Here is a 26,897-nt window from a genome sequence, read left to right on the forward strand (position 1 = left end):
ATTCTGTTCATAATTTGTATGGACATGACATTTTAGGGGCAAAGGGTTTACCCTATGGTCATGTTAGCTTCACTGACCAATGACCTCCAGCTCACACTGGGGTGTATGTACTGTATGTGTGAAGAGGCTGGGATGGGAATTAGGACTTCCCAGACAGAGGGCATGGTTCTCAGTGAGAATGAGTTGCTACCCCCAGTGGAGGAGTTAGAGTATCTTGTGGTCACAAGTGAGGGAATCGTTGTGGTGAAGAGACAGCTGAGTGTGAAGTGAAAGCTGCTTATTAACTGATTGATCTACAGTCCTGCCCTGACCTTTGGATAACAAACTGTTGGTAGTCACCAAAAGAATAAGACCGTGGATACAAGCAGCAGAAATGAGTATCCTTCGAAGGGCATCTGGGCTCTTCCAAGGTCAGGAGATAGCTTAGGAACTCAATCATTCCGGAGGAGCTCAGCTCAATCAAAATGAACCAGTTAAGGTGGTTTGGGCATCTGGCTAGGGTGCCTCCTAGGGAGATGTTTCAGGTTCCACCCCAGGGTGGACCAAGGACACGCTAACGAGATTATGTCTCTCAACTGATTTTGGAATGTCTCAGTATCCCAAAAGCAGGTAACATTCAGATAATTTTTTTGAAAAACATCCTTCTTGGCAGTTTACCTCCATCCATAGGATTATGATGATCTTCTAACAGGTGAAGTCGAGGGAAGAGATTTTTGGTTGAAAAGTTTGCATAACTTTTCACCTGAAACTTTCCTGTTTCCTGTTTTCCCGTACAATGAAATGGAAAATATTAATAATTACCCGAAACCGAACAGATGAAAGATACATGCAAATAATTAAAAGATTAAAAATCAAAAGTAAATGAGGAAGGATCGATGGTCTTTATTATATTGTATAACTGAATAAAAGCTCTTACTTTGCAGTGAAACTACAGAGTCTGAATGCATCTCCTCATATTACAAAATATGAACACTCTGCAACATCTTGCAGACACCGCAACAACAGATGAATAAACCTGCAGTAAAACTTCTACGTACCTCTGGCTTTGACAAAGCAGCAGCCACATTTGCTGAGTAGTTTTCTAAACAGGTGCTGACACCCACACCCTCGGTGATGGTGACTCCCTCTCATGGTGATGCACTTCTGCCGGTCCATTCAACACCATCAGAAATAGGCATAGTGCTGAGCACACACACACACACAGAAGCACATGCACACATGCACACACACTATTTCTGTGGTAATCCCCGCAGGAGAGAGGAAAAGTGTACACAGAGCTTCACAGCCATATTCCAAATTCGAGCAACAACACCTGATGGGGAAAAAAACTCCACCACTATCCCATGATTTGATGGCAAATCGCAGGAAAACCAGAGAGGCTGTTGAGGGCTTCGGCTTATGAGCCTCTCTGCGCTGGGAGATAGTGGGCAAAGATTATGAGAGGGACCAAAAGTAAGTGAGGGAGCGACAGAGGGGCAGGGAAGGGGAGGGGCCCTGATGAGGGAGGGATGGTAGCGAGCATGCTGTGCTGCTGCACCAGCATCTGTTTTCCAGTCCCTCCTCTCAGCCTCTCCCCTCCCCTCCTGATCCACTCTCGCTTCACACCTCCTTCATCAGCTTCTATTATCAGTGTTTGCTCTCTGCTTACCATTAGCAGGCATGAATAACAACGAGCATGAACTTTTCCACTGAACAGGCAAACAGTCATTTTCATTAGGCAATGCCTGCCTGTTGACTGGTCCACGTTTGGTCTGGGCTGGGTTAGCAAGAAAGAAAGTACACTATAAATCATGTTTTTCAAAGGAAGAAGTGCTTATTTGAATAATTTTGATGTTGACAACTATTTGCTACAAATTTGTTACCAATTAATCTCAGGTGTTCCCCACTTCCAGATTACAAAAACTATTCTACTTCTACTATTCAACACCACTTGACTCCAAAGGTTGCAGACCGTGGACTCTTAGTTAAAACAAATCACTCAGCTAAAGTAATAAAAGCTGAGAACACATTGTGTGCCATCACAACCTACTAAGAGACAACAAGCTGCAGATTTGGAAACACATCAACGACCCACATTTGTGTATTTCAGGAGTAGAGGGGAAAAAGTGAGAAAGTGTGAAAAGAAATACCACAAGCAGTCATAATTTCGTTTAAAGTCTATAAAAAAAAAAGCACCCCCAGTTACTCAAATGGGCCCGCACTCTGAGCTTAATCTACGATTTATGTTTTCAAAACTTTTAACTAAACCATTCTCTCAAATCAGTATGACAGCCTACTCTTCCCCGCTCGCCACCCGTCGATACCAAAGCACTGCCGTGGAAAAGCCAACATATGAAAATATCCTGCACACAGCCCACCGAGGTAGCTAGATGGAGGCGGACCGATTTAATCTCAAAGCCAAGATTAAGTATTCTTGACGAGATGATCTTACGAGCACAGCTGTCCGTGCTCGCAGCGGTGACTCAAGAAGATTTACGGGTAAACTCGCATGATCCCAAATGTGGACAAAGTCAATGAAGAAGGGGGAGAAAAAAGGAATAGAAGAATTTGACACAGCTTCATTTTTTACTATATGCAAACTGCAGTTTCACACACACATGCAAACCAACATTCACACATGACCAGTGCAAATGATGACATCTCAGTCCACAGAGGGGGAAATTACGGCTGCAAAAATGTCAAAATGCTCTCGTTCTGCCGGCCGTCGAGTTAAGCTTTTAAAAACTCTGCTGAGACGATGATCCCTCTGAGCTGAACTGCACTAATCCCGCCACAATTTAGGATTACAGTCCGTGCGTGCATGTGTATGTCAGCTTGCGCATGCCTAATCAGTCAATAACTAATCACCAGAATAACATAATGTGGGGTTGCATTCGGTGTTTATTTTGGTGTGTCAATTCTAACTCTTGTGCATGCGTTGCTTTTCTGTCAAACAGCTCCCCACTATGGGTGATGTAAGAGTTGCACCCAGCAGCAAACAGTGTGTGCAAATCACTCACTACTCACTTTATAGCAAGTATTGACTATATAGACATTTTATAGCACTTTCACTACACTACCTGAATTCAAAGTATCCCACAATTCCTCGTTAAATGCCGTGTACAACCAGTGGTCACTCCCCAACCACTGTATAGTATCATGGATCAAAAATGGCAGACAGATGAGAGGAAAGAAAGGAGCACATGACACTACTAACTTTGTGTATTAATTTTGGAAAAAATATGTTCTGTGTTTAATACAATACTGTGTGTCAGTATTTATGTCATTATTTAACCTTTTTTTCTTTTGCCACCTTCTGACTATGTAACAGCAATGGTGCATTTAATGGTGCAGAGAAAATTACTCATAGAACTCAGTAAACATGGAGCAGGGAGTCATGCATGAGTGAATGATTATCACTGGTCCAAACCGTGAACCTATCTTAAGCCAAAACAAGTTGTATTTGGTGCCGAAATCTAACCAGCAAGTAAACTTTAAAGTAAAAAGCAAGTGAAGATGAAATGAATCAGTCAGTAAAAACTAAGTAAAACATAGCCTGCTTTCCTGGCTGATAAACTCTGAGTTACTTCAGACTCTGCAGCACTTTAAAAGAGGACCATTATCACTAGGTGTACAGTAATGATGCAGGTGGTGGATTGTGAAACAACAGTGCAGGATAGCATGTGTTTAATATGGAAAACTAGTGAGATTTGACAACCAGGTGACATGACATCCTGGGATACGAATCGATGCATACACTCACTGCGGTACCTTTGCAACCTGCGGTCACAGGTGACTTCCCGGCCCACTTCTCCCGAGTCCATATGTCCCGGCTATGACCATGCAACAACATTTTCTCCCTGCTGGTGTCTGAAATCTTATACATGGAAAAGACAAGCGAGTGATCAGTGAAGGGAATTGGATTTGTATTTTGATACATATATATGTGATAGATCAGGGGGGTAGGTAGATCCTACCAGACAGAGCTAATTATACCAGGCTAACATTCTGTTTCACCTCTCCTCCACCCCCTGTCTCTCTTATTTTTGCTTCAGCTTAAGTGGGTTCTTATCTTATCTGTGGAATTTCTCTTAGAGAACAAAAACGATCAGGAGAGTGGATGGTATCACAGCCTGGGGTCAATGATGTTCACTCAAGTTAAGCCAGGGTAATTGAATCTTAATAGTCAGCTTCTAGCCTACAAAACAAAAATGCAGAATGCAGCTAGATTTGCTGATCACCACCCCAACAAGTCTTACTGCATGACATGTGAGAAAGATCACATGCAGCTTATTTCATTTGAATAGATTTTTTTAAGGAAACCACACTGCTCTGCATGTTGTTGTCTTTGCATTTATGAGAAATTCGAACGTGTGGCCATAAAAACAGCAAGAAGCGCATGTCTGCATGCTGGCTAAATGACTAAGGCTCAGGATTTGGTTTTCCATAACAGATGACGAATTAAATTAAACTGAAATGAGCCCTATTTTAGGGCAAAATAGTAATAATAATTTTAATAATAATGTTAATTTGTTTGCACTCATATTAGCAAGAATGGAATCACTTTTAATGGATTTTGGAAGAAATTACATTTATGTGATTCTTTGCATTAGAAATCTAAAGACTACATGGCAAAGAGAACAAGATTTGAAAACAAAAAATATATAATTTGAATCAAATAATAGTTGCACAGTTTTTGAAAAATTACTTATTTTCCTGTATTGAGATGTCTTCTTGTGTTATGTAATTCAACATCCATTATACTGGATAATATTTGACATAAATTAATACCTAATTAAACATTTGTTCAAAAATATGCTGATATATACATAAGATTTTATATGAGACCATTTCCTTTTATGTCACACGGGTACTCACTTTATCAAGCTTGTATTCCAGAAGTTCTTCATTCCTCCCTTTTTCCAAAGTCTTCATTTTTCTTCCTCTTGAGCTTCTTCTATCATTGCATCATCTTTCTTCACTTGGTGCTGTACTCTTTCCCCTCATTAAATCATCCGTGCGCCAAGTTTTGGACTTTAATCAAAGGTAGAAAACAAGTTAAGCTTAGGCTTCAGAGAAACATCCAACTCATCCTGCCTGACAAAAAGACAAAAGCAGACAGCTTAAACTTTGCAGCGGGTCTCCTGCGGGAAGATGAGGACAGCTGGTCAATTTCAGTGGGATTTCTCCTTAGGCCGCTCTGGATTAGAGAGGGTCAAGCCATCCAGACAGGTCCTGCCATGTCCAGCAGATTCCTTGGGCTAATTTCAGACTGTTACTGCATTCCCAGAACAAAAAAATATACTCAGAATAGTTTATTAAAAACCTCAACTGTCTTATTATTATAATTATTATGATAAAGAAACACAGACTTACTGCCTTTTCTTTTAAACCAGATTTGATTTAACACTTTTATTCCAGTTTGTGCTCTGAGGTAATTCCTGGAATGTAAACAATCCACAGATTTAAATCATGCCAATGAAGTTTGTATATCCCATACACTTCTATCACAGATGTAGGATGTCATCACTTTCACTCTGCTGTGACCAACCAAAAAGGTAAATTTGAGAAATACCATCCCTGAACTGCAGCTGTTTGGGAATTTCTTTGTTTTGGAGTCTGTCCCATCTATTCCGAACACACTGGTCATGCCTAATGGGATTTGACTTTCTGCTAGTTAGTCTTAACAAATTAATTAGATTCCTTGGATTAAAGCAGCTTACTGTTAACATTTTATACTCGTAAATGAATTAAAGATGTCCACCAATAAAAATAATTTTGAAGACTGAAAAAACTTTTATATGGTAGTAGCTACTTATTTCCAGATTTTTATAAGGTGGTCAAAAAGAGGAGTGTATTCCTGTAAGCTACATCGACCTCTAGGTGACCCTGTAGAGATTGCTCTTTTTTTTCTCCTTCATAATTTGAAATATGAAGAAGAAGAAAGCTATAATCTTTTATTTCACAGAAACATTATGAAGGATTATATTTGTTTGTCCACAGCTACTCATGCACATGTTTATCTTCATTCTTATGACCGATCAGGGGTAAAGCAGCTCATCTACTAATGGGAAGGTTGGTGGTTCAATCCCTCGCTGCTCCAGACTGCATACCAAATATGTTTGGGAAACATACCGAACCCTGAGTTGCTTCCAATGCAATCATTCAAGTGTCAATGTGTGTGAATGTGAGACAGAAAGCACTTAGGCATAGAAAATGGGTGAATGAGTCATGCTGTATAAAGTGTTCTTCTACTCAAGTTGAGTAGAAGAACCAGTCCATTTACCATGTGAAATGTGTGATTTTAATATGTCGATGTCTGTCTCAGTTTTTTTTTGTACACAGGTCTCTTGTGAAAAAGAGATTTCAATCTCAGTGAGACTTTGTGTTTAAATAAATACTTCAATAATAATAATAACAACTGCATAGATAAATAGTCCTCAAAATTCAGAATGGTATGGCTGAATATTAGTCTAAACCTGCTACTTTGTAGCTTAGCATAAGGCCTTTTTAAACTGTTTAAGAGCAGTCCACTGCAACAGAGGAGTCGGAGCGTCAATCTGCATATTCATAAATCGGCAGTAAAAGTCGTAAAAGCTATTTTATTAAACAAGGGTATTATTTATGAAAAGTAAAAATCCAGATGTGGAGCTGAGGTGCTTTTTGAGGTTTGCATCAATGCTAGCAGTGGAACTTGAATAATTTGTAGAAGGAGAAAACTTAGTTCATCCAGCTAAGACATACTTAGCTTTTAACTGCTATTAAAAGATGAAGAGAGCAACAGGTAATCCCCTCTATAAAGCTGTTACAAGTGGGATGAGCTAAGCATAGGAGATGAGCACACAGTGCCTCAGTGAAGACTCAACGAAGACTCCTCCTCTTAGTTTTATGTCATGATGACAACATGTGGGATGGAAATGGGTAAAGTATCTCTGTTCACAGGCCTGGGAGGAAACGGCTCCTCTGCAAACAAAGCAGGAGGGCTGAAATCAGAAGTCATTTAGCACGAGTCACAGACAAATGCTGACAGGTTCATGCTACTTATGGTAAGTGTATGTATTTCCTGTTCATGTCTATGAGTGTCTCATAGTTTGACAGTCATGGTATTATTATTTATTACATAATGATGAATGACAGTCAATGCAGCAGATGCGCCTCTGAATTTTTATTTCTTTACTTCTGTTTTATGAACTGTGGCTTCACAGTTATGTACTGATATAAAATACTTGAGAAGTCTATACTGAGCGAATAAAAAAATGTACAGTTCAGCCATAACAGGTCATGGCTGTACCATCAAAACACCTGTCAGTGATGTTCTTTTTAGATAGATCTTTAAATCATATATTTGCAGTTTTGATTTCAGCGTAAAAATATGTAAACTTAACTTTTTGCTGTGCGGAGTAAAAATTATACAAGTCAAAAAGCAGAAGTGATTACTTTCAATACCTATGTTGGCTTCAGATTGAAGCAAGCAGGTTCACATGTGACCAAGATTACTCTGAGGTGGGTTGTTCCTCATTTAGCCGTGTTGTGTGTTCAGCAGGGCATTTAGATTCTTATCCAGTTAACAGTGAGGCAGCGCTGAGCTCGGACTCATGTCACACTTCATCTGTCACCAAGTGAACCTTTGATCTTCCTGAAGCCTGATATATAGCATGTTGTGATGAAACAACAGCTTTATGCTTAGAATAAGTGGACAGATTGTAAAACAATAGCTTGCTTTCCAGGAAGCCAAAAAAACATACATCTGACAGGAGGTTTCTGCCTGACCAGTTTCTTTTTTTGATATTGTTTTAGATGTAGACAAAGGCATTTGGGCCCATTTCACCTGTTCTGCTGGAAGATGGCCACTGCAGCGGAGGACCCCCACCTGGGATCAGGCCCTGACGATAGCGAAGTGTCTCCATCCGGGAGAGAGTCAGACTCAGATAGCATTCTTTCGGATGACTCGGTGCTTCCAGACTACACGCCAGAGAGAAGAAATGGGAGTGCAGCATCAACACTGTATCAAGCGTGCGCCCGTAATGAACCGGTCTCTCTGCAGACAGTGCTTGAGAGGGGGGTCACAAAAGAAGAGGCGATGGAGCTGGACATCAATGGCTGGGTGAGAGTCTCATCCATAATGAACTCATGATCTCTATGACTAGCAGTGAGCAACATATTGCAACATCGCTGATCTTAACTGTTAACTTCAAACCAACAGAATGGTTTAATGGTGGCGTGCTGTAAAGGTTTCCTAGAGATCGTACATGGACTTCATACCTGTCCATATGTTGACATAAATCACCAGGACAATGAAGGCAACACAGCACTGATGATTGCATCCCAAGCAGGTATGTTTTACCAACTTATTACAACTGGGGTGCTCACGAAAAAGTTAATTTGATGCAAGTGACATGTTTGCTATAAAATCTGTTTCAGTAAAGATGGGGATGGGTTCCCCACTCACTCTGACTGCATGGACAAACAGTTCAGGAAAGAGATAACTAAATGCATTCCTTAAATGCTGGTTAAAGCTTTATCAAGCAAAAAAGAAGCCATGTAAATGGACTAAAGCTCATTCAAAATGAACTGAGACAAAGTAGAAAATGGTACTTTGGTCAGACGTATCAAAACATTTGACATTCTTTTTGGAAAACATGGACAACAGCTGTGTCCTTCCAACTGACCATCCAACTTCTAAATCTTTCATCAGCTGAAAACATCTGGAACAACATGAAATTAAAAATATGTCAAAGGAGACCCAGGACTGTTGAGCAGCTAGAATCCTGTATCAGACAAGAACAGGAAAACAGTCTTCTCCCAAAAGTCCAGCAGGTGGTCTCCCCCGTTTCCAGATGTTTATGGACTGTTGTTAAAAGAAGCGGGGATGCTAGACAGTGGCAAACTGCCCCAACTGAGAGTTATTGGTGCCAGTAATCTCAAAGTGAGCTAATATTTTTGTATGTATGTTTTTGTTTGAACCTTTGATATGGTTTATGTGTTCTATTGTGAACAAAATCTGGGTTTATTAGGTTTGTAATTATTCCATTTTGTTTTTATATTTTACACAGATTCCTGAGAACTTCTTTGGGATTGGGATTGCAAATAGCTTGAGCTTGATTTAATCGGAGATTTAACCAGTTGCAAATATGCACTCAACTCGTGTTTTCTGATGCACTGTTGTATAAATTCTGTGTTTTTACAGGTCACATCATGACAGTGACGTATCTCCTGAACTATTATCCTGGAATAGACACAGAAATAAGGGATTGTAGAGGTTTCACAGCTCTCATCAAAGCTGCAATGACTGGCCGCACTGACGTTGTGGCAGCCCTTGTTATGGCTGGTATGTAAGAGTAGAGTGCAAAAGCACACTTTATTTCACTGGATCATTACCTATACATTTCAGCTACCGGTATAAAAACAAAGGTATGGTATATTCTCTGTTTCTTAATGCTTTGGGAAATAGCAAATATGAATAAATATCCATCATTAATTGAGACTAGACTCTTATAGAAATATGTAGCACGCCCCTGCGGGCGGTTTATCCTTCAAGCTCGGGTCCTCTACCAGAGGCCTGGGAGCTTGAGGGTCCTGCGCAGTATCTTAGCTGTTCCCAGGACTGCGCTCTTCTGGACAGAGATCTCCGATGTTATTCCCGGGATCTGCTGGAGCCACTCGCCTAGCTTGGGAGTCACCGCACCTAGTGCTCCGATTACCACGGGGACCACCGTTACCTTCACCCTCCACATCCTCTCGAGCTCTTCTCTGAGCCCTTGGTATTTCTCCAGCTTCTCGTGTTCCTTCTTCCTGATATTGCTGTCATTCGTAACCGCTACATCGATCACTACGGCCGTCTTCTTCTGTTTGTCTACCACCACTATGTCCGGTTGGTTAGCCACCACCATTTTGTCCGTCTGTATCTGGAAGTCCCACAGGATCTTAGCTCGGTCATTCTCCACCACCCTTGGGGGCATCTCCCATTTTGACCTCGGGACTTCCAGGTTATACTCGGCACAGATGTTCCTGTACACTATGCCGGCCACTTGGTTATGGCGTTCCATGTATGCCTTGCCTGCTAGCATCTTGCACCCTGCTGATTGTCTCTGGGGCATCTTTACACAGCCTGCACCTGGGGTCTTGCCTGGAGTGATAGACCCCAGCCTCTATGGATCTTGTGCTCAGAGCTTGTTCTTGTGCTGCCATGATTAGTGCCTCTGTGCTGTCTTTCAGTCCAGCTTTGTCCAGCCACTGGTAGGATTTCTGGATATCAGCCACCTCCTCTATCTGCCGGTGGTACATACCGTGCAGGGGCCTGTCCTTCCATGATGGTTCCTCGTCTCCCTCCTCCATGGTGGATGGAACCATATATATATATATATATATATATATATATATTAGGGGTGCAACGATACTCGTATCGATATTGAACCGTTCGATACAGTGCTTTCGGTTCGGTACGCATATGTATCGAACAATACAAAATTTGTAATTTATTTTATCAACTTTCCTTCTGACGATGCTGTCTGTGTTGAGCGCTCAGTAAATCTGCGTTCGACTACTCAGCCTAGGCTGCACTGTCGAGCGCAGGTCCACTGAGCGCTCAACACAGACAGCATCATCAGAAGGACGAGCGCAGGGCAAGCTAGCGAGACAGAAGTTAAGCTCTCCTTGCAACATGGCAAATTGAACCTTCCCCACCCTCATTCAGATGTGGCGTTTGGAATTATTTTGGTTTTCATGTGACGTATGACCCTGAAGGTAAGCGCGTCATGGACTAAAGTAAAACAGTATGTTGGATGTGCCACGTAATGCTCAATTACATGGGTGGGAACTAGTGTGTTAGCGAGCAGTTAGCTCGTTAAAGTGTTAGCCGTCTAGCCCCACGCAGGGGTAGCTCGATAACGGAGCACTAGTGGGAACACAACGAATATGACTGCACATTTACGCCGACATCATCCTAGTGCAAAGACAAGTGGAAGCAGACAAAAACAACAAGCATGCATGTTACAAACTTTACCCGAGTCATTTAGACAGCCGTTAGCACATGATTCTCCTTATGGGGACCTGATATGTTTAATATTGTGGCGAGCTCAGACAAGGAGGAGACGGAGGTGTCGTTTGGTCTTGCTTACCGTGAGCTAGCCAGGGAGCACAGCCGTTTATTGACATCTGCAGAAGAACACTGCCGCTAGCTAACTCCTCAGCGCGGCAACCGCACAGCAACAACAACACACAGAGCGCCCTCTGACCCCGGAAGGACACACCGTCGCAGCGAGAAGGCGTCACCCGTCACTATGGCAACATAAACAAAACATAACTGTACAAACAGAACCCTGAACAGCCCTGACCCGCTACATAGCCCCCGCCTAAGGGGTCAGTCGTCCCCGACGACCCCATTGCCCCACACAAAGTCCTGCAAATGTCCAGGTGCCTTCTTTTGGCGCACCGGCCGGTCACGACCGGCGGGGGAAAAGTCACTCGGGTCAGAACAGAACATGGGGTGCCACCATCATCCCACTTCTGACACTAATGTGGCGAGCTCAGACAACGAGGAGACGGAGGTGTCGTTTGGTCTTGCTTCCCGTGAGCTAGCCAGGGAGCACAGCCGTTTATTGACATCTGCAGAAGAACACTGCCGCTAGCTAACTGCTCAGCGCGGCAACCGCACAGCAACAACAACAACAACACACAGGGCGCCCTCTGACCCCGGAAGGACACACCGTCGCAGCGAGAGGGCGTCACCCGTCACTATGGCAACATAAACAAAACATAACTGTACAAACAGAACCCCGAACAGCCCTGACCCGCTACAATATGCTGCTGAGAATATAGCCCAGAAGAAGCGTATAGTATAGCTTTTATTTTGGAAAGAGCCTTTTCTCTGTAATAAACTCTCTTTTCCAAAGATGAGTGACTCCTCAATCAGATACAGGTGTTACCGCGCCAGATCCGCGGCCCCGAACCGTAGTAAGGAAACCTCTGGCAGTTACTTGAAGGTTCCGAAACTGACTCGTAGCCGGCAACAGCTTACTATACAGGTCAACTCCGCTAGCAAAAAGATCGAAGGAGGCGTAGGAAACTGCTTCACCGAACTTTATTTCTTCTCTAAGGCACGAACACAGCGTACAGTGGGCTGAAACAGTTTACTCACAGCGAGCATCGCCGACACAACTCTGGCTGTCGAGGGAGTTATTATATTCCTTTTATTTATTTTCTTTCCGTCTCTTCTGTAGCTAACCGTTACTTTTTCCCCTTCTCCGCTCTCTCTCTTCACACACACACACACACACACACACCAGGCAGTCCCGCTACACACATCCCGAATACATTTCCCATCAGGCTTCATCCTTAAAGGGCCATGCCTGTAACACAGGGCTTGCAAAATCGGGCTAGCGATTTTTCCAGTCGGGCTACCAAAATCTATCTCTGCCCTGCCCGTCGGGCTATTGTAGGAAGGAAAAATATATGTCAATGCTTTTGCATTCTTTCGGAAATGTAGCTGGGTAATTATGTCATTGGCATCGGTGAGCCACTGTCAATATGTGACATATTGAAATCGCGTTTGAATTTGCGCTTGTTTTTTGCTTTCACTTTGCAAATATCCAGGTGCCTTCTTTTGGCGCACCGCCGGTCACGACAGGCGGGGGAAAAGTCACTCAGGTCAGAACATGGGGTGCCACCATCATCCCACTTCTGACACCAATGTGGCGAGCTCAGACAACGAGGAGACGGAGGTGTTGTTTGGTCTTGCTTCCCGTGAGCTAGCCAGGGAGCACAGCCGTTTATTGACATCTGCAGAAGAACACTGCCGCTAGCTAACTGCTCAGCGCGGCAACCGCACAGCAACAACAACAACAACACACAGGGCGCCCTCTGACCCGGAAGGACACACCGTCGCAGCAAGAGGGCGTCACCCGTCACTATGGCAACATAAACAAAACATAACTGTACAAACAGAACCCTGAACAGCCCTGACCCGCTACAATATGCTGCTGAGAATATAGCCCAGAAGAAGCGTATAGTATAGCTTTTATTTTGGAAAGAGCCTTTTCTCTGTAATAAACTCGCTTTTCCAAAGATGAGTGATTCCTCAATCAGATATATTTATTTTTTTAATTATTTTTGTTTCAGCAACATTAAATTTAAAAACTGTACTTTTGAGTTAAAATATATATTTATAATTTTAATAAATGACAAATTAAAAAGGCATGAACATTTTTTTTGTATCGAAAAAATATCGAACCGTGACACCAAAGTATCGAACCGAACCGTGAATTTTGTGTATCGTTGCACCCCTTATATATATATATATATATATATATATATATATATATATATATATATATATATAAAAACAACAGATTAGTCACTTACACATATGAGCTACTCAGCTAGCTCTTTTTGCTACAATTCAAACTATACTGATGTTCCATTAAAAGAACTTTTTACAGTTTGAACATACAAATGCTAGCCCCAACTGATATCACTGGATCGTTTCTGAAACTCTAACATCAGCTCTTTAACTCTGTCTTTCACTGCTCTAAATAAAGACTAAGAGCACTGCTAGTGAGAACGGCTGACTACATGGTTTATCTGACCGTATTTGAACCCGGCTAACTCTGCGCATATGTCAACGTGTCGGTGACGTGAGACTGGTTTAAAGGATCAGTCTGAGGACATTATCACATCTTAACAGATACTGACTCTGTAATCTTTACCTTACTAGACTTGCGGGCTGGTCGCAGATTAGTCGTTTCCTTATTTTTGGACTGCACGTTTCCTCAAATCTCTGCCAGGAGTAACACTTAGTCCAACATTAATATCATACAATAAACTGCCCTCATAATGAAATCCATAAAGATGGATTTCTGAAAGAGACTGTGGGAAAGTCAGCTGAACTTTACAAACCCCTGCCTGCTTTATTCTACCGCATTTAGACAGCATATCACTGTATCAGAAAATTTAAGTTAGTAAGTCAAATAAAACATTAGTAAACAGGCATTGGCACACAAGTCATTTTCACATTTCACAGTATGACAACCACAGATGTAGATAATTTTAACTGTGCAAAACGGCTCAGGGCTGTGCTGTAACTTAGTTATCTACAAACTGTGAGACAGCAACACGTTTATTGCAAGCCACCATGCGCCTCATGAACCTCGAGAACTCAGGTTTGGCATCAAGTCTGACGTGTGTAGGCTGTATGCGATAAGATTTACTAAAAAGTATTAATACATTATCAAGTCAGACACTTTGATGTTTAACATTTTTTTGTAGGGCAGCCCAAAACAGCACTTTAACAAGTTATTAATATGAACTTATTATTAATGAGTTATTATTAATCAGTTCTTGTGTTTGTTTTTCCTCGTGGTATTTCTTTTCAGGGGCTGACATACATGCAGTAGATTCCACCAGAGGAAGATGTGCTCGGGACTGGGCCTTTAAGACAGGTCGCTACGAGACCTTGCACCGTCTCCGTCGCCTCAATATGCGTCCAAGAGCTGAGCAGTTCTGTGAGGGTTATGTCCCTGAGTGGCCTGAGCTCAAGGAGAGAGTAGCCAAGGCCGTATCTCAGAAAATTCCCAGGGAAAAAATTGCCCAGCAGATCAAAGACACCTTTGGATTCAGATTACCTCGTGACCCCGAGGACAACGGGGTGTTGGACCACATGGTGCGCATGACCACCAGTGTCTACAGTCCTCTGATTTCAACTGGATGTCACCCACTCTGCCCCACGAGCCCTCCAGAGATTGGCAAGAAGCGTCTGGCCGTACAAGAGCTGGTCAGCAAACATACAAAAAAGGACCTTGAGGAAAGCTCAGTGTGCCACAGTAATGGCTCAGTGTCGCACATTATCCCCACAATCCACTCTGCGGAGTCGATTGCTACGACATGCTGTGCCGACACCGAGCGGCGAGGCAGTATGCTCTCCACCAAAGCTGCCACAACTTTTATTTCCCGGAGTATGGGGAGGCGGAACAGCGTGTTCCCCTCTGGCTGCATCCCAAAGATCAATGTAGACAGGCCAACAGAAGCAACGCCAAAGAAAGAAAAGAAGAAGAAGAGGGAAAAGGGCTATCTGGAACCACCCAAGTGGAAGTACAAGGAGATCAAGGATGAGAAAAAAAAGGACAAGAAGAAGGCTGAAAAAGAAAAGTAAGAAAAGGAGAAAAAGAAGAAAGAAAAGGACAGCAAGAAGGCCAAAAAATAAGGTTTTAAAAAAGAAAGGGCTGTACAAAATATCCTTTGTGAGAAAAGTGAGTGCCTTTCAACTCAGGGCTTAAAATGTTCAAACCAAAGAGCATTCAAGTGAATACTAAACTTAAATCTGAAAGGGAGTGACAGAGGAAGAGAACTGTAAAGACTCTTCAGAGAAGGTTTGAAGCATCTACGCTAAAAGCAGTACCTATATTTGGAGTTAATGTGAAAAATAAGTCTATTATTCTATTAGGGATTAAAAGACTTTAAAGAACTTCTTAAAAAAAAGAAGAATATGGCACAGTGCACAAAATCCATATTTACTGGCTCATTCTTACCGGTGCTAAAGCATCCATGATGTCTACCTCATTATTCAAATAAATCACAGCCACAGTACGAGTAGACCTGCCTCCATTTATAACATGAGATGTAAACCTAGAAGCATATATGCTACAGCTAATTTGTATTATTAAGTAGTATGTATAATATTTATACATAAGAAGAGTTTATGGATGAAAACATGAACTGAAAATACTGTATAGTGTTTAGACAACAAGCATCAAAACTCAGGATCTGTTTAATCTTCTAGGTTTATTGCCACTTTGTGATATTGCCAATAATGTTTATGTAATCTTTGAATACCGTGCACACAGTCATGAAAAAGGAAGTTTGCACATGACTCCGTACAGTTATGTACAAAATCATGTACACCCTTACTGAAGGGTAGCCGATCAAATGCACTTGATTAACTGATCATCAGCAGGTGTGAGTTTCTATACAGATGCGGAAGTTTTGGCAGTTTGCTGATCTGGAGCATTCAGGTGTCTGTAAACACAATGCCACAGTCTTCCCAGGAGAGGATGTCCCAGGAGATTCAGCCCTAGGTCAGAGCGTGCAATCCTCAAAATAAGCTGCAAAAAAAAAAACTCCAAGAGCTACATCTGAGACTCTACAGGCCTCAGCTAGAATGTTAAATGTTAAAATTAATTAGAGAACAATTAGAAAAGTGAGGCTTGTTTGCTTATCTTTGCAAAAGTTGCATTTGAACAGACCACAAGACTTTTGGAACATAGATCCAAAGAGGAGATGTCTGGTGGCGGCACATTTGGCGAAAACCAAACAGAGCATATCTGCACAAACACCTCATACCAACTGTCTAGCACGGTGGTGAGGCCATCTGCGAAATCTTGGCTGAAACTGGGTCATGCATCAGTACAACAATCTCAAACTCAGCAGCAAATCTGCAAACGCATGTCTGAAAAAGAATCAACGTGTTGCAATGACTCAGTCAAAGTTCGGACCTTAACCTGACTTAAATATTGTGGTGGAACCATAGATGAATGCCTGCAAACCTCAATAAAATGAGGCATTGCTTGAAAGAAGAGTGGGCTGTTAAGATGTGAAAGACTGATAAAGTCCTAATGCAAAAGACTGCAAAAGACTGGGTCAAATCATTGCTGCTAAAGGTGGCTCTTTATGCAGGACTTCATAGAGTCCAGTGAAAACTTCCTTTTTCACATGACTGTAGATGGATTTCAGCTGTTTGAAATTATAAAAATAAATGAATAAATAAAGGACAGTGAAGATCTATTAGTAGATTTGTTGGGTCTTAAAAGCACAGTGGTTAGTAATTTTATATCAACCAATTTGTAAATATAGCAATTTATAAATATTGTACCAGAGTATTGAAGGCACAGGATGTAACTGCGCAGTCTGCGTGTCTCCATTAAACATCTATCTATAGTTAATCTATAGATAGATAGATGTTACCTCCTCGCTGTCTGCGTGTGTCACTGCCTGCTGCTGGTGGAGCCTCTACACTACTTGCGCTGTCTCACTGTCTACATGACGGCTCACCAGATCCTTGGTTAACAACGTGTTAATGCGATGAACCTGGAATGCATTGATTATGGCTGACCTACGGATGTCACTCGCTGTCCTGGTTGTTCACACTGTCCTATACACAGCCTGCCAGGGTGAGTAACTTACTGTTTGTTTTGTCTGAGGACTGTCGCTACCGCTGTGGAGCCGACGCTCCGCGAAGTTAGCTGCTAGCTAGCGCTAAACTAACCATCATTAACCAGAAAAAAACAGGTCAAACCTCCTGCTGTCGATACGGGGAGCCTTTCACTGCATGTTTATAAATCATGTTATGTTATCTGTCTATCTATGTTATCTCGTCCACGTCGAGGTTTGTTAGGTGAGTCTGATACAGCAGGTAAAATAGGAGCTCAGGTAGCAGTCTGTTTATACTGAGAGCTACCTTAAACACCAGTTCCTGTATGCGTCCTTTAAAAGCATCCAGGTATCAGGCACCTTTGAAAAAATGGCTTAAAGTGTTGATGCAGAATCGATTTAATGAAATTACTCGTGGGTAGGAGTGATGCGTTGATGAAACTCTGCTAATCTTCTAGCTACAAAGGTAGTAATGTGTGCATTATAGCCTATTGGAGTAATGCTGGACAGTAGGGATTAAATCATGATCATGGGAGCGATTTTGCAATTACTTTATATGGCGCTATTGATGATGTGTATCATAATATGATATAGCCCAACTGGCATTTAATTGTCCTTAGATGAGATGGTCACATGGGGCATGTCTGCTTTGTGCATTCATCTGAAAATGCTGCTTCACGATGAAGTCTGATGTTCATAATATATTTTCCCTCACATATTGTGTTTCTGCAAAAGTTTATTTTTAATTTATTAGTTTTTAGTATATTGAAATGCTCTAGACAGCAAACTAATGCTAGTTATTGATGTTATTACATTAGAAAATAGTTCCAAAAACTTGGCGGACATTTTTTTCTTGTTTTTTCTTTAACTTGTTGAAAGCTTTCAGTGTGGTTGAAAACAGGAAAATTAAAGTGAACAAAGTCGGTGGCTCAGCCTGCCAAATTCCTGTGCTGATTATGAAGGCTTGTGTCACTGAAAAAAGCAAAGTAGCATGCTTCCATTGTAAATTACTTTACCCACTTGAAAAGTTTTATAGGTAGCCATCTTTGCTTTTGCATTTCTATTTTATTTAATTTTTTTGTCAGACACGGTAGCTTTGTGCCGCTTGACATCTTTGTGGTTTCAAACACAACAATGTATATTAAAATTGTGACATTTCTAGCTTTGGAAAATCTGAAATGTCAGTCTTGTTTAGTCAGCGTTTATCTTCCTTTTTTCTTCTGTGGTTCTTCTATTTCTTGCGTCCAGTATGTGTGGGCATCGTGTGAGTCAGCACTACAAAATACATTGTAGCCCATTATATTTCCCCCTTTATCTCCTGGATGTGTGGCTTTCTTGTTGTTGTTGTTTTTATCAATCCCATCCGGCACACAGGCTGTTGAAAGGTCATTTTCCCACTGAGAATTCCCTGGCAGCTCTTTGAGAATAACTGGAATGCCACATCCCATTCTTGCCTAAATAGCATTACTCCATTTCAGATGAACCCAGTCTCTTGGTTGCCTAATTATACTAAGTGAGTTATTAAAAAAAAAAGAAAAAACACTCTCCTGCACCTAATGCAATGACTGCACTTTTAACACTTCCTCTACTTCATATTTTTAGCACTTTGCATTGAGATATTTAGTTATGCGGTATATTTTGGTTCGCCATCCTTGGCAGGAAGTAGCCTTAAACAGATCCCCCCACAAACCAGTAAGAAGCCAAAAAGGGAAATAGCTGCATGTTAAACAGCAAAGCTGATCATTTAAAAATATTTAGGCTTTATTTATGGCTTTATAAGTTGTAGTAGATAGTAAAGCTGTATGCCAAATTACCAATACCAATATCAGTTCTTCACAGGTGTACTACATGTACCAAATCATCAAAATCTTCATTACTTTAAGCTCACAGGAAATATAACCACACAGTAACATGTGCTTTCAATCAAACTGCAGCTTTAAAAAGGTGAAAAACAGACCTTTTTTGAATGATTTAAAGTAGTATGTATGTTTCTGAGATTTTCCTGAAGCTGCCTCACCACCCTCTCAAAGCACATTTCCATCATGCAATGTATTTTAGGAGAAGAGTGTGCTTATTTACAGGGCACAGTACCTCCTTTGAGGTGTTTTAATGTCTCCTGACATGCTAAAACCAGCCTACAATCCTCACATATTTGTGTGAGGTTTTGGGACACAGCGGTAAGTCTTCAGGCTGTTGCTGCCCCCTGCTGTGTATTATAGGAGCTGTAAAATTCTCTCTAACTCTTCAGTACTTAAACAGTTTTGTGCCAGCGGGTCACAGTTCGCTTGACTTCATGCAAGCTAATGGTCTTGCAAATGTTTTGCTATGTCTCTTCAGCTCTGTGGTGTAACTGCACCACTCCTCTGTGTAAGAAGTCTGACTTCCAGTGTGAGACCGATGGGGCCTGCACGGCTTCCACCATCTTCAGCAATGGAAAACAGCAGCACAGCCGCGGCTGTATCCCACAGGAAGATCTCGTGCCCCCTGGAAAACCGATCTACTGCCTCGGTGTAGAAGGCTACCTATACACGCAGTGCTGCTACACCGACTACTGCAACAGCATTGACCTCAGAGTACCCACTGGTGAGATTCACATTTAGTTACCTGTACTGTTTATATCACCAATGTCTGTGAAAGTCTGCTGTGCTAAATTAAAATTACATAGTGTTAAATGTCCTGCCTGTTCAGTGATCCCTCCAAAAGAAATCCACATAATATTCCACATTGGGAATCACCAGTAAAATTTAAATCAAAGCTGTGGGAAGTAGGGGGACAGGTTCTAGTCAGCTGTTTGCATATAGCCTTATTGTATTTCTGACTGTCTTAAAAGACTTTGTAGTTGCAATGAATGCAACTCATTTACTCACATGCGTCTCTACAGAGGTTTAATTATTCTGGTGTCTTGGAGTTAAAATATAGTGTGTATATTTTTCCCAGCTGTGCGGATGAGTTCACTGAAGTTTTGGCTGTTTACCAAACAAAACAGAATAATTTGGATATTTTAAAGAAAATGAGCCTTTACAGGATTAATTTGCAATTACTCTAATTCAATATTTTTGTGATGCTTTTTCTTCCATTCCATTGTGACTCCATCAGAAATCGGGGGAGGCTACGGCCCGGGTGGGACATGGAGGCTCGTGGAACTGGTTGCTGTGATCGCAGGGCCGCTGTTCCTGCTGTGTCTGCTACTGTTGGTGGGTGCGTTCATATATCATTATCACCGGAGGGGCTACAACCACAGGCAAAGGCTGGAGGTGGAGGATCCGTCCTGTGACCATCTCTACCTGGCCAAAGACAGATCCCTGGAGGATCTCCTTTGCAATCTATCCACGTCTGGTTCAGGCTCTGGTCAGTACGCAGTTTGGTGGTGGAACTGCAGCCTGACAGTCATGTTGTGGATCTTCATCAGCTGGTATCTAGTAATCTTTTTCTATTGTCATTTTTTTTTCTGGGCAGGTCTCCCTCTCTTTGTCCAGCGGACTGTAGCCAGAACAATCGTCCTGCAGGAGATCATTGGTAAGGGGCGTTTCGGGGAGGTGTGGCGAGGACGCTGGAGGGGTGGCGACGTGGCTGTGAAGATTTTCTCATCCAGGGAAGAGCGCTCCTGGTTCCGTGAGGCTGAAATCTACCAGACGATCATGCTTCGCCATGAAAACATCTTGGGCTTTATAGCTGCTGACAACAAAGGTGCAACCCAGTTATATGCAATATTTAATTTATTTAGTCAAAGAAACACAGTTCATCTTTTCAGCAGTTTACAAGACCTTATTATGCATTTTTGTTTCACTGTGCTGTATAATAACTAGTTATCCTAAAGTAAAATGATCATTTCTCGAGTATCTTCATTTATATGTCTCTCCCTTAGACAACGGGACGTGGACTCAGCTGTGGTTGGTGTCAGATTACCACGAGTACGGCTCTCTGTTTGACTACCTAAACCGCTACTCCGTCACTACCGAGGAAACGATCAAACTGGCACTATCAGCTGCGAACGGCCTCGCACATCTGCACATGGAGATTCTTGGAACGCAAGGTAGTGTTTGTTATTCTATTGTGTAATCATGTTAATTCTATTTATGTGTCCTAGATTACACTTTCAGTAAATATGCAGTTTTTTACGTATGTTTCAGGTACTACATGTAAACTTCTGCCTTGAGTAAATAGCCTTCCTTGTTCTTCTGTATTGTGGCTGTGTTTGGAGTCTTTGTCATAAGATGATCAAGACACCTCCCTGATAGTATTGTTTTAGATAAAGAGTCTCTTTCCTGTACAGCCACAGTCACAGTAATGACGCAGTAACACAGAGGCAGGTCAAGTTTACTTTCTCATTTATACTCACCAGCCAGGCAAACCTGTTCAGGTGTTCCATATCTCCATATCTAATCAGCCAATTACATGGCTCGACTGCATGCATTTAGGCATGTAGACATGCTGAAGTTCAAAGTCTTTTAACATGGCATGGTCAGATGGGCTGGTCTGAGTATTTCAGAAACTGCTGACCTGCTGGGGATTTCCCACACAAACATCTCTATAGTTTACAGAGAATGGTGTGAAAAAAGAGAAACAATACAGTGAGCAAGACATTTGGAAGAAAATGTCTGGTTGATGCTGGAGGACCGAGGAGAATGGCCAGACTGCTCTCAGCTAATAGGAAGGAAAAAGTAATTCAAATAATCATGTATTACAGCCAATGTGTGCAACTTTCAATGCACAACGCGTCAAACATTAAAGCAGGAAACTGAGGCCACATTACACACTGGCTCAACAAAATTGCACAATAGAAAAACAGGAGATTAATTTCATGAATGTGCAGCAACTGTGTGATCATGTGATCTGTCATATCAGTATGGACAAACATTTCTGAGGAGTGTTTTACTGCACCTTGTTGAATCTGTCACACAAAGAATTAAGGAAGTTCTGAAAGTAAAAGGGCCAACCCAGGACTAGGAAGGTGTACCTAATAATTTGTCTGGTAAATGTATTCATGTAGAAACGACTGGCAGTTCAGAACATCAGTTTTCTGACTTATGTTTAAACTGGTATGCTGTAATTCAGTTTCATAAGCCAGTGAATTTAAGCATTGCTTGTGTGCACCTCCCTTACACTCTGTGCATATCTGCGTTATCAAAAAGTGCTTTGATCAACACCTTTTATCACTTCCACAGTAGTTTTAACTTTGCCTCCCCCAGCCACAGACAGGAAAAAGGCATCGGGCGTTGACAGCTGGACTTTTCCGTTTTTTGCAAGACTCTGACGTAACTGGCTTGAGTCAACAGACTATGTCACAACCTGATATTTAAATGTTACTCACAGAGATTGTGCACTGACAAAGGCGACTGTGATATTTTGTAATGTTTTGCATATTTTGGTTAATCAAAGAACAATGTTTTTTTTGTTGAATGGGCGTGTAAGCCGTGTTAAGTTACAAAACAGCTGCTTTTCAGTGATTTATGTTCCATTTTTTTAAGGCTTGGTCTCACCTATACTTATCTTTGAACATTTTTCTCTGTTGAGTCTGCTTGATCATAAATTGTTGCAAAAGTGGAGGAGTAATTCTAACTTGTAGTAAATGAAAGTTTAAAAAAATGGTACTTGCACGAACAGGCTCTATTTTCATGTTGACAAAACAATTAGATGCAGAAGAAAGTATTAACAAGTGACTGTTTTCCTTCATGTCATGATAGGAAAGCCAGGCATCTCCCATAGAGACTTGAAGTCCAAGAACATCCTGGTGAAGAAGAACTGCACCTGTGCCATTGCCGACCTGGGCTTGGCTGTCCGTCACGACTCTGCCACGGATACGATCGACATCGCGCCCAATCAGAGAGTGGGAACCAACAGGTCTTTCTCATCTGCTGACTTAACGCTGACCATCGTTTCTCACAGATATCTTCTGACATCTTTCCCAGAATATCCCTTTATCCTTTACGCCAGCACAAACCAGGACTGTGTTTATGTTCCCCAGGTACATGGCCCCAGAGGTTCTCGATGAGACCATAAACACAAGACACTTCGAATCATTCAAATGTGCTGACATCTACGCTTTAGGCCTGGTCTACTGGGAAATTGCACGCCGCTGTAACAGTGGAGGTTGGACTCTCTTTGTTTTCTCTTCGGATACTTGAACTGCCTTGTTTGTTGTTGTTATTTTTTTCCTCTCGTTGGATATGCCAGAGACGGCACTGATCTGACCTCACACTATTCTGTGTTATCAGGTATCCATCAAGAATACCAGCTGCCCTACTATGATCTGGTACCGTCTGACCCGTCCATAGAGGAGATGAGAAAAGTGGTGTGTGACCAAAAGCTTCGACCCAATATTCCAAATTGGTGGCAGAATTACGAGGTATGAAAATTAAGTTCAAATCGAACTAAAATCTGCACTTACATCAGAAAGATCTTACTTTTGCAGTTTGGGCCTTTATTTATATTTCTAATTATAACATTGCATTCATCATCTTAAACTAACAGTGTAACCTCCACTTAGGTTCTTTGCTTGTGGTGTTTCTGAACTACACTGTTGGCTTTGTTACAGCTAGGACAACACATAATAGAGTTCATTCATTTCCAAGATTCACTAGTTTGTGAGTCTTTTAGTAATTTCTGTGCAGCTCCATGTGTAGCGTGATAAAGCATAGTTTCCCCCACCAGAGAGCAATGATTACTTTAGTTTGTTAGACTGAGGCCACACCTCTTTATCTTTAAATACACACATTTGTGAAAGAGGTAAAGAGAGCTCACTAAATTCCAGTGTGGTACTGTAACAGGATGCTAACAGTCAATTCATGAAATCAGCTGTAAGTGGTATCATAGCAAAGTGGATGCATTTAGGAACTACAGCAGCTCAGCCGCAGAGTGGCAGACCATGTAGAGTTACAGAGCAGGGTCACCAAGAGCTCTTCAGCAGAAAAACTGTGCATTAGGGGCTTCGTGGCATGGGTTTGCATGGCTAAGCAGAACGTGTGGAGGCACTCTGGTATTTTTGTTTGCATACATTGCAAATCTTGATCACAGTTCCCAAAAAATCCACATTTGTTGAGATTTTTTTTTAAGCCAATCATGAAAACTTTTTAAGTTTAAATGATATTTTTCACAATGATCTTATGTTTTTGTTTCAGTTTGTTATATATATTTCCGTGTTGCCTTTTCCGTAATGTGTACAGATCATTGGTGATCTGCATTCATGCTGAATCTGATAGCCCAAACTACAAAAATAAGACCCAGAATGAAATAAACCGGGTTATTATTAAAACTGCTTTTCTACATTGTTTTGATTCTTATTAGTGTTTTATGTGAATGAATTAGGGTAATCTGATACTTGTATTCTTCAGTATAAAGTAGCACTCAAATGCTGTTCATAGAGTGTCTGAACTACTTTGTGTCATCACCACCATTATTTATATTGCAATACAAGCTCTTAAGCCTTACTGCTGTTTTCCTTGTGCTTATCAGGCCTTGCGGATCATGGGTAAAATCATGAGGGAGTGTTGGTATGCTAACGGAGCTGCACGCCTGACGGCCTTGCGCATAAAAAAGACGCTGTCCCAGCTCAGCATTCAGGAGGACATTAAAATCTGAGCATGTGTGAGACAGCAGAGCACTGAAGAGGACCCGGCCCCTCCATCCAGACTGAGAGGAAGGGGTCGGGCCTTCTAAAGAGATGGCACAATGAAGAGTGGCACTTTGTAAAATTTTACCGCACAGACACTTCTGTCAGGTTTGAAACCACTTTATTTCTGACAAACCCTACCTCGCTTTACCCAGCCAAAACATACAGGAACACCTTCCCTGTCTCATCCTTAGCTCCCGCTGCCAAACCTCGCCCTCTTTCCTCACCCTGTACGCTGCACTAACAGTTTCCTGAATTTCTTGTGTATGCAGTCATTAACAGCACATGTACTTAACCAAGTTACATTTTAAAAATCAGTTGCTGGTGTTTTATTGTTTCAAAGTGTGTTGACAGTAATTATTAGTTAGTAAACAGCATTTGCTTGTTTTGTCTTAGCAGAAGAGCATTAACTCATTTATACTGATTCTGTTATATCAGTAATTGAACACTGTGCGGGAGCTTGTGGGCTATCTGTGTAGGTTAATTCCTGCCATACCTGCAGCATTCAAAGGAAGATTTTATTGATACCAGTGTCATAGAGATCAGGACTCCTGGTACCCTTCAGCCCAGGAGAAATGAGGCCTGCACAGTTTTTACTGTTTCATTCTCTCAGAGTCTGAACACAGTGCAGAAACAAATAGAAAAAAGACTGTGGGGGACTCCTTTGTGAGTTTGTTATGAGATTGAAATGATTGCTAATAGGAACAGATAAGCTGTGAGTAATATTTACATTTCCTGATTCCTGACATATTGCATTGCTTAGAAATCCTTTAGCACAAATAATTCACCTGATTTTAGTCTGTTCACATTTAGAAAAGTACATATTTAGGAATTATTAAACATCACTAGGATGAAGAGCAGCAGCTACTGCTGACTTTGATCTTCATTAACTTCAGACCACTCACGTAAAATACAAGATGCATGCAGATCCATGTGTTGTATGTTAGTATCATAGTCTCCTGTTATGAATGCATAACCTCAGATAAGCTTGTATACACAACATTCAGATATTACACTGCCCCTTCAGTGCAGTCCAGAATCCATGTTTAAGCTCATATTTTATACTCTTACAGCATGTCAGAGGTTTTTTTTTCCCCCCAGGGCACTTTCCTCCTGATCAAGTATATTTACTGCACTGCACATACACTAGCCTTTTAAGGTGATACTTCAGTTTAGGTCTGAGTGTGTTTTTAGATGACTTTTTTAGCCTTTTTTTTTTTTTTTTTGTAAAGACAAATATTTACCAAATTACTTTGACCTGTGAAGTAACATCATTGTAGTTGTCAGGTGACCTGCTTATAGTACTTTATTACTGCCAAGCAGTATAAGTTAAATTCATATTTCTTTCTGTGCCCCCGTACCCCCATCATGCTATACCTCCTTAATGTGCATATTTTGCCTTATGTATATCACTTCACTCTTAACATTGTCAGAAATCACTGCATTTTTTTTATGTATTCAGGAAAAATGTGCACTTTCTGTCTTGAGCTGTATGCAGATTCTGCAGGTACTGTTTGCATGTATTCATGTGAAGTCTGACAGACCAATTGTGCACTACTACTGACCTCGCTGCATTAACACCAACCTTTTCTCAGAATCATCTCCGGCCACGGCCTCCAGTGTTTAAAATCACGCCACTGAAAACGAGAATGTTTACACAAATCATGCCAGTCAGATGACCTACCTTTCTGACTGAAAATTGTAAAGATAATTTTGCTTTTCTTTAATCTCTGGGAGAAAGAAGTGTTGAAACTAAATACTGCTGAAATGCCTTCGTGTTAGCTCACATTTTTTTCCCAACCTGTGTTGTTTTTTTTAAAAAGACCGGGGAGCTCTACTGAATGTGAAGCATATTTATACTTTCTTTGTTTGCCTTACAACTTAAAAGTGAATATTGCGTTCAGTGTTTTTAATACTTCGGTGTCTGTATCCCTTTGAAGGAACGCTGGAGTGAGAGTCAAAACAAAACAAATAACAAAAAAAATATATATATATATATATATATAGGTATTATATTACATGTTGTAAAACTCTGTTTATGTTATTGAAATTATTCTACTTAAAAAAAATCCTTCAGGACAATTATCATGTAACATTCAACACAAATGTAATAAATTCAGTCATTTTCCTATGTGGTGTCCTATTTCATTTTTGTCACCCTCCCCACTCA

General features: G+C 41.3%; 3 protein-coding genes across 7 annotated transcripts in view; 2 read left to right on the forward strand and 1 right to left on the reverse strand.

Annotated features, from left to right (window-relative positions):
• The window catches only part of arhgef25b (Rho guanine nucleotide exchange factor (GEF) 25b), a 29,407-nt gene extending 21,465 nt beyond the window's left edge, over positions 1 to 7,942 (reverse strand). For 2 of the 5 annotated variants that reach the window (XM_076883987.1, XM_076883985.1), the window contains exons 1-3: positions 5,356 to 6,851; positions 4,858 to 5,257; positions 3,751 to 3,856 (exon numbers count right to left, since the gene is read on the reverse strand). In XM_076883987.1, the coding sequence (XP_076740102.1) occupies positions 3,751 to 3,856; positions 4,858 to 4,914 (163 nt within the window). In that variant the 5' untranslated portion in view covers positions 4,915 to 5,257; positions 5,356 to 6,851. Of the gene's footprint in view, positions 1 to 1,037; positions 1,429 to 3,750; positions 3,857 to 4,857; positions 5,258 to 5,355; positions 6,852 to 7,807 lie in introns of those variants that run through there. The other 3 variants (XM_076883986.1, XM_024802452.2, XM_024802451.2) reach the window with 3 other exon arrangements.
• Positions 7,823 to 15,124, forward strand: ankrd33ab (ankyrin repeat domain 33Ab). Its single transcript, XM_004544897.3, has 4 exons — positions 7,823 to 8,083; positions 8,183 to 8,312; positions 9,167 to 9,307; positions 14,349 to 15,124. Exons 1-4 carry the CDS (start codon positions 7,823 to 7,825, stop codon positions 15,122 to 15,124), a joined length of 1,308 nt encoding a protein of 435 aa, XP_004544954.1.
• Positions 15,125 to 16,999: 1,875 nt separating this feature from the next.
• On the forward strand, positions 17,000 to 26,858 carry LOC101476960 (activin receptor type-1B). Its single transcript, XM_004544893.3, has 9 exons — positions 17,000 to 17,138; positions 19,456 to 19,701; positions 20,215 to 20,466; positions 20,575 to 20,805; positions 20,984 to 21,151; positions 22,803 to 22,959; positions 23,084 to 23,208; positions 23,334 to 23,464; positions 24,571 to 26,858. Exons 1-9 carry the CDS (start codon positions 17,072 to 17,074, stop codon positions 24,694 to 24,696), a joined length of 1,503 nt encoding a protein of 500 aa, XP_004544950.1. The 5' UTR covers positions 17,000 to 17,071; the 3' UTR covers positions 24,697 to 26,858.
• Positions 26,859 to 26,897: the final 39 nt, after the last annotated feature.

This window comes from Maylandia zebra, linkage group LG5, assembly GCF_041146795.1.
Source record: "Maylandia zebra isolate NMK-2024a linkage group LG5, Mzebra_GT3a, whole genome shotgun sequence".
Taxonomy (NCBI): Eukaryota; Metazoa; Chordata; class Actinopteri; order Cichliformes; family Cichlidae; genus Maylandia; species Maylandia zebra.

Coding starts and splice junctions, on each gene's coding strand:
- ankrd33ab (XM_004544897.3), top strand. CDS start 7,823: ATGGCCACTGCAGCGGAGGACCCCCACCTGGGATCAGGCCCTGACGAT. Junction 8,084..8,182: donor AGCTGGACATCAATGGCTGG/GTGAGAGTCTCA, acceptor TCAAACCAACAG/AATGGTTTAATGGTGGCGTG. Junction 8,313..9,166: donor GATGATTGCATCCCAAGCAG/GTATGTTTTACC, acceptor GTGTTTTTACAG/GTCACATCATGACAGTGACG.
- LOC101476960 (XM_004544893.3), top strand. CDS start 17,072: ATGGCTGACCTACGGATGTCACTCGCTGTCCTGGTTGTTCACACTGTC. Junction 17,139..19,455: donor CCTATACACAGCCTGCCAGG/GTGAGTAACTTA, acceptor ATGTCTCTTCAG/CTCTGTGGTGTAACTGCACC. Junction 23,209..23,333: donor ACGCCGCTGTAACAGTGGAG/GTTGGACTCTCT, acceptor CTGTGTTATCAG/GTATCCATCAAGAATACCAG.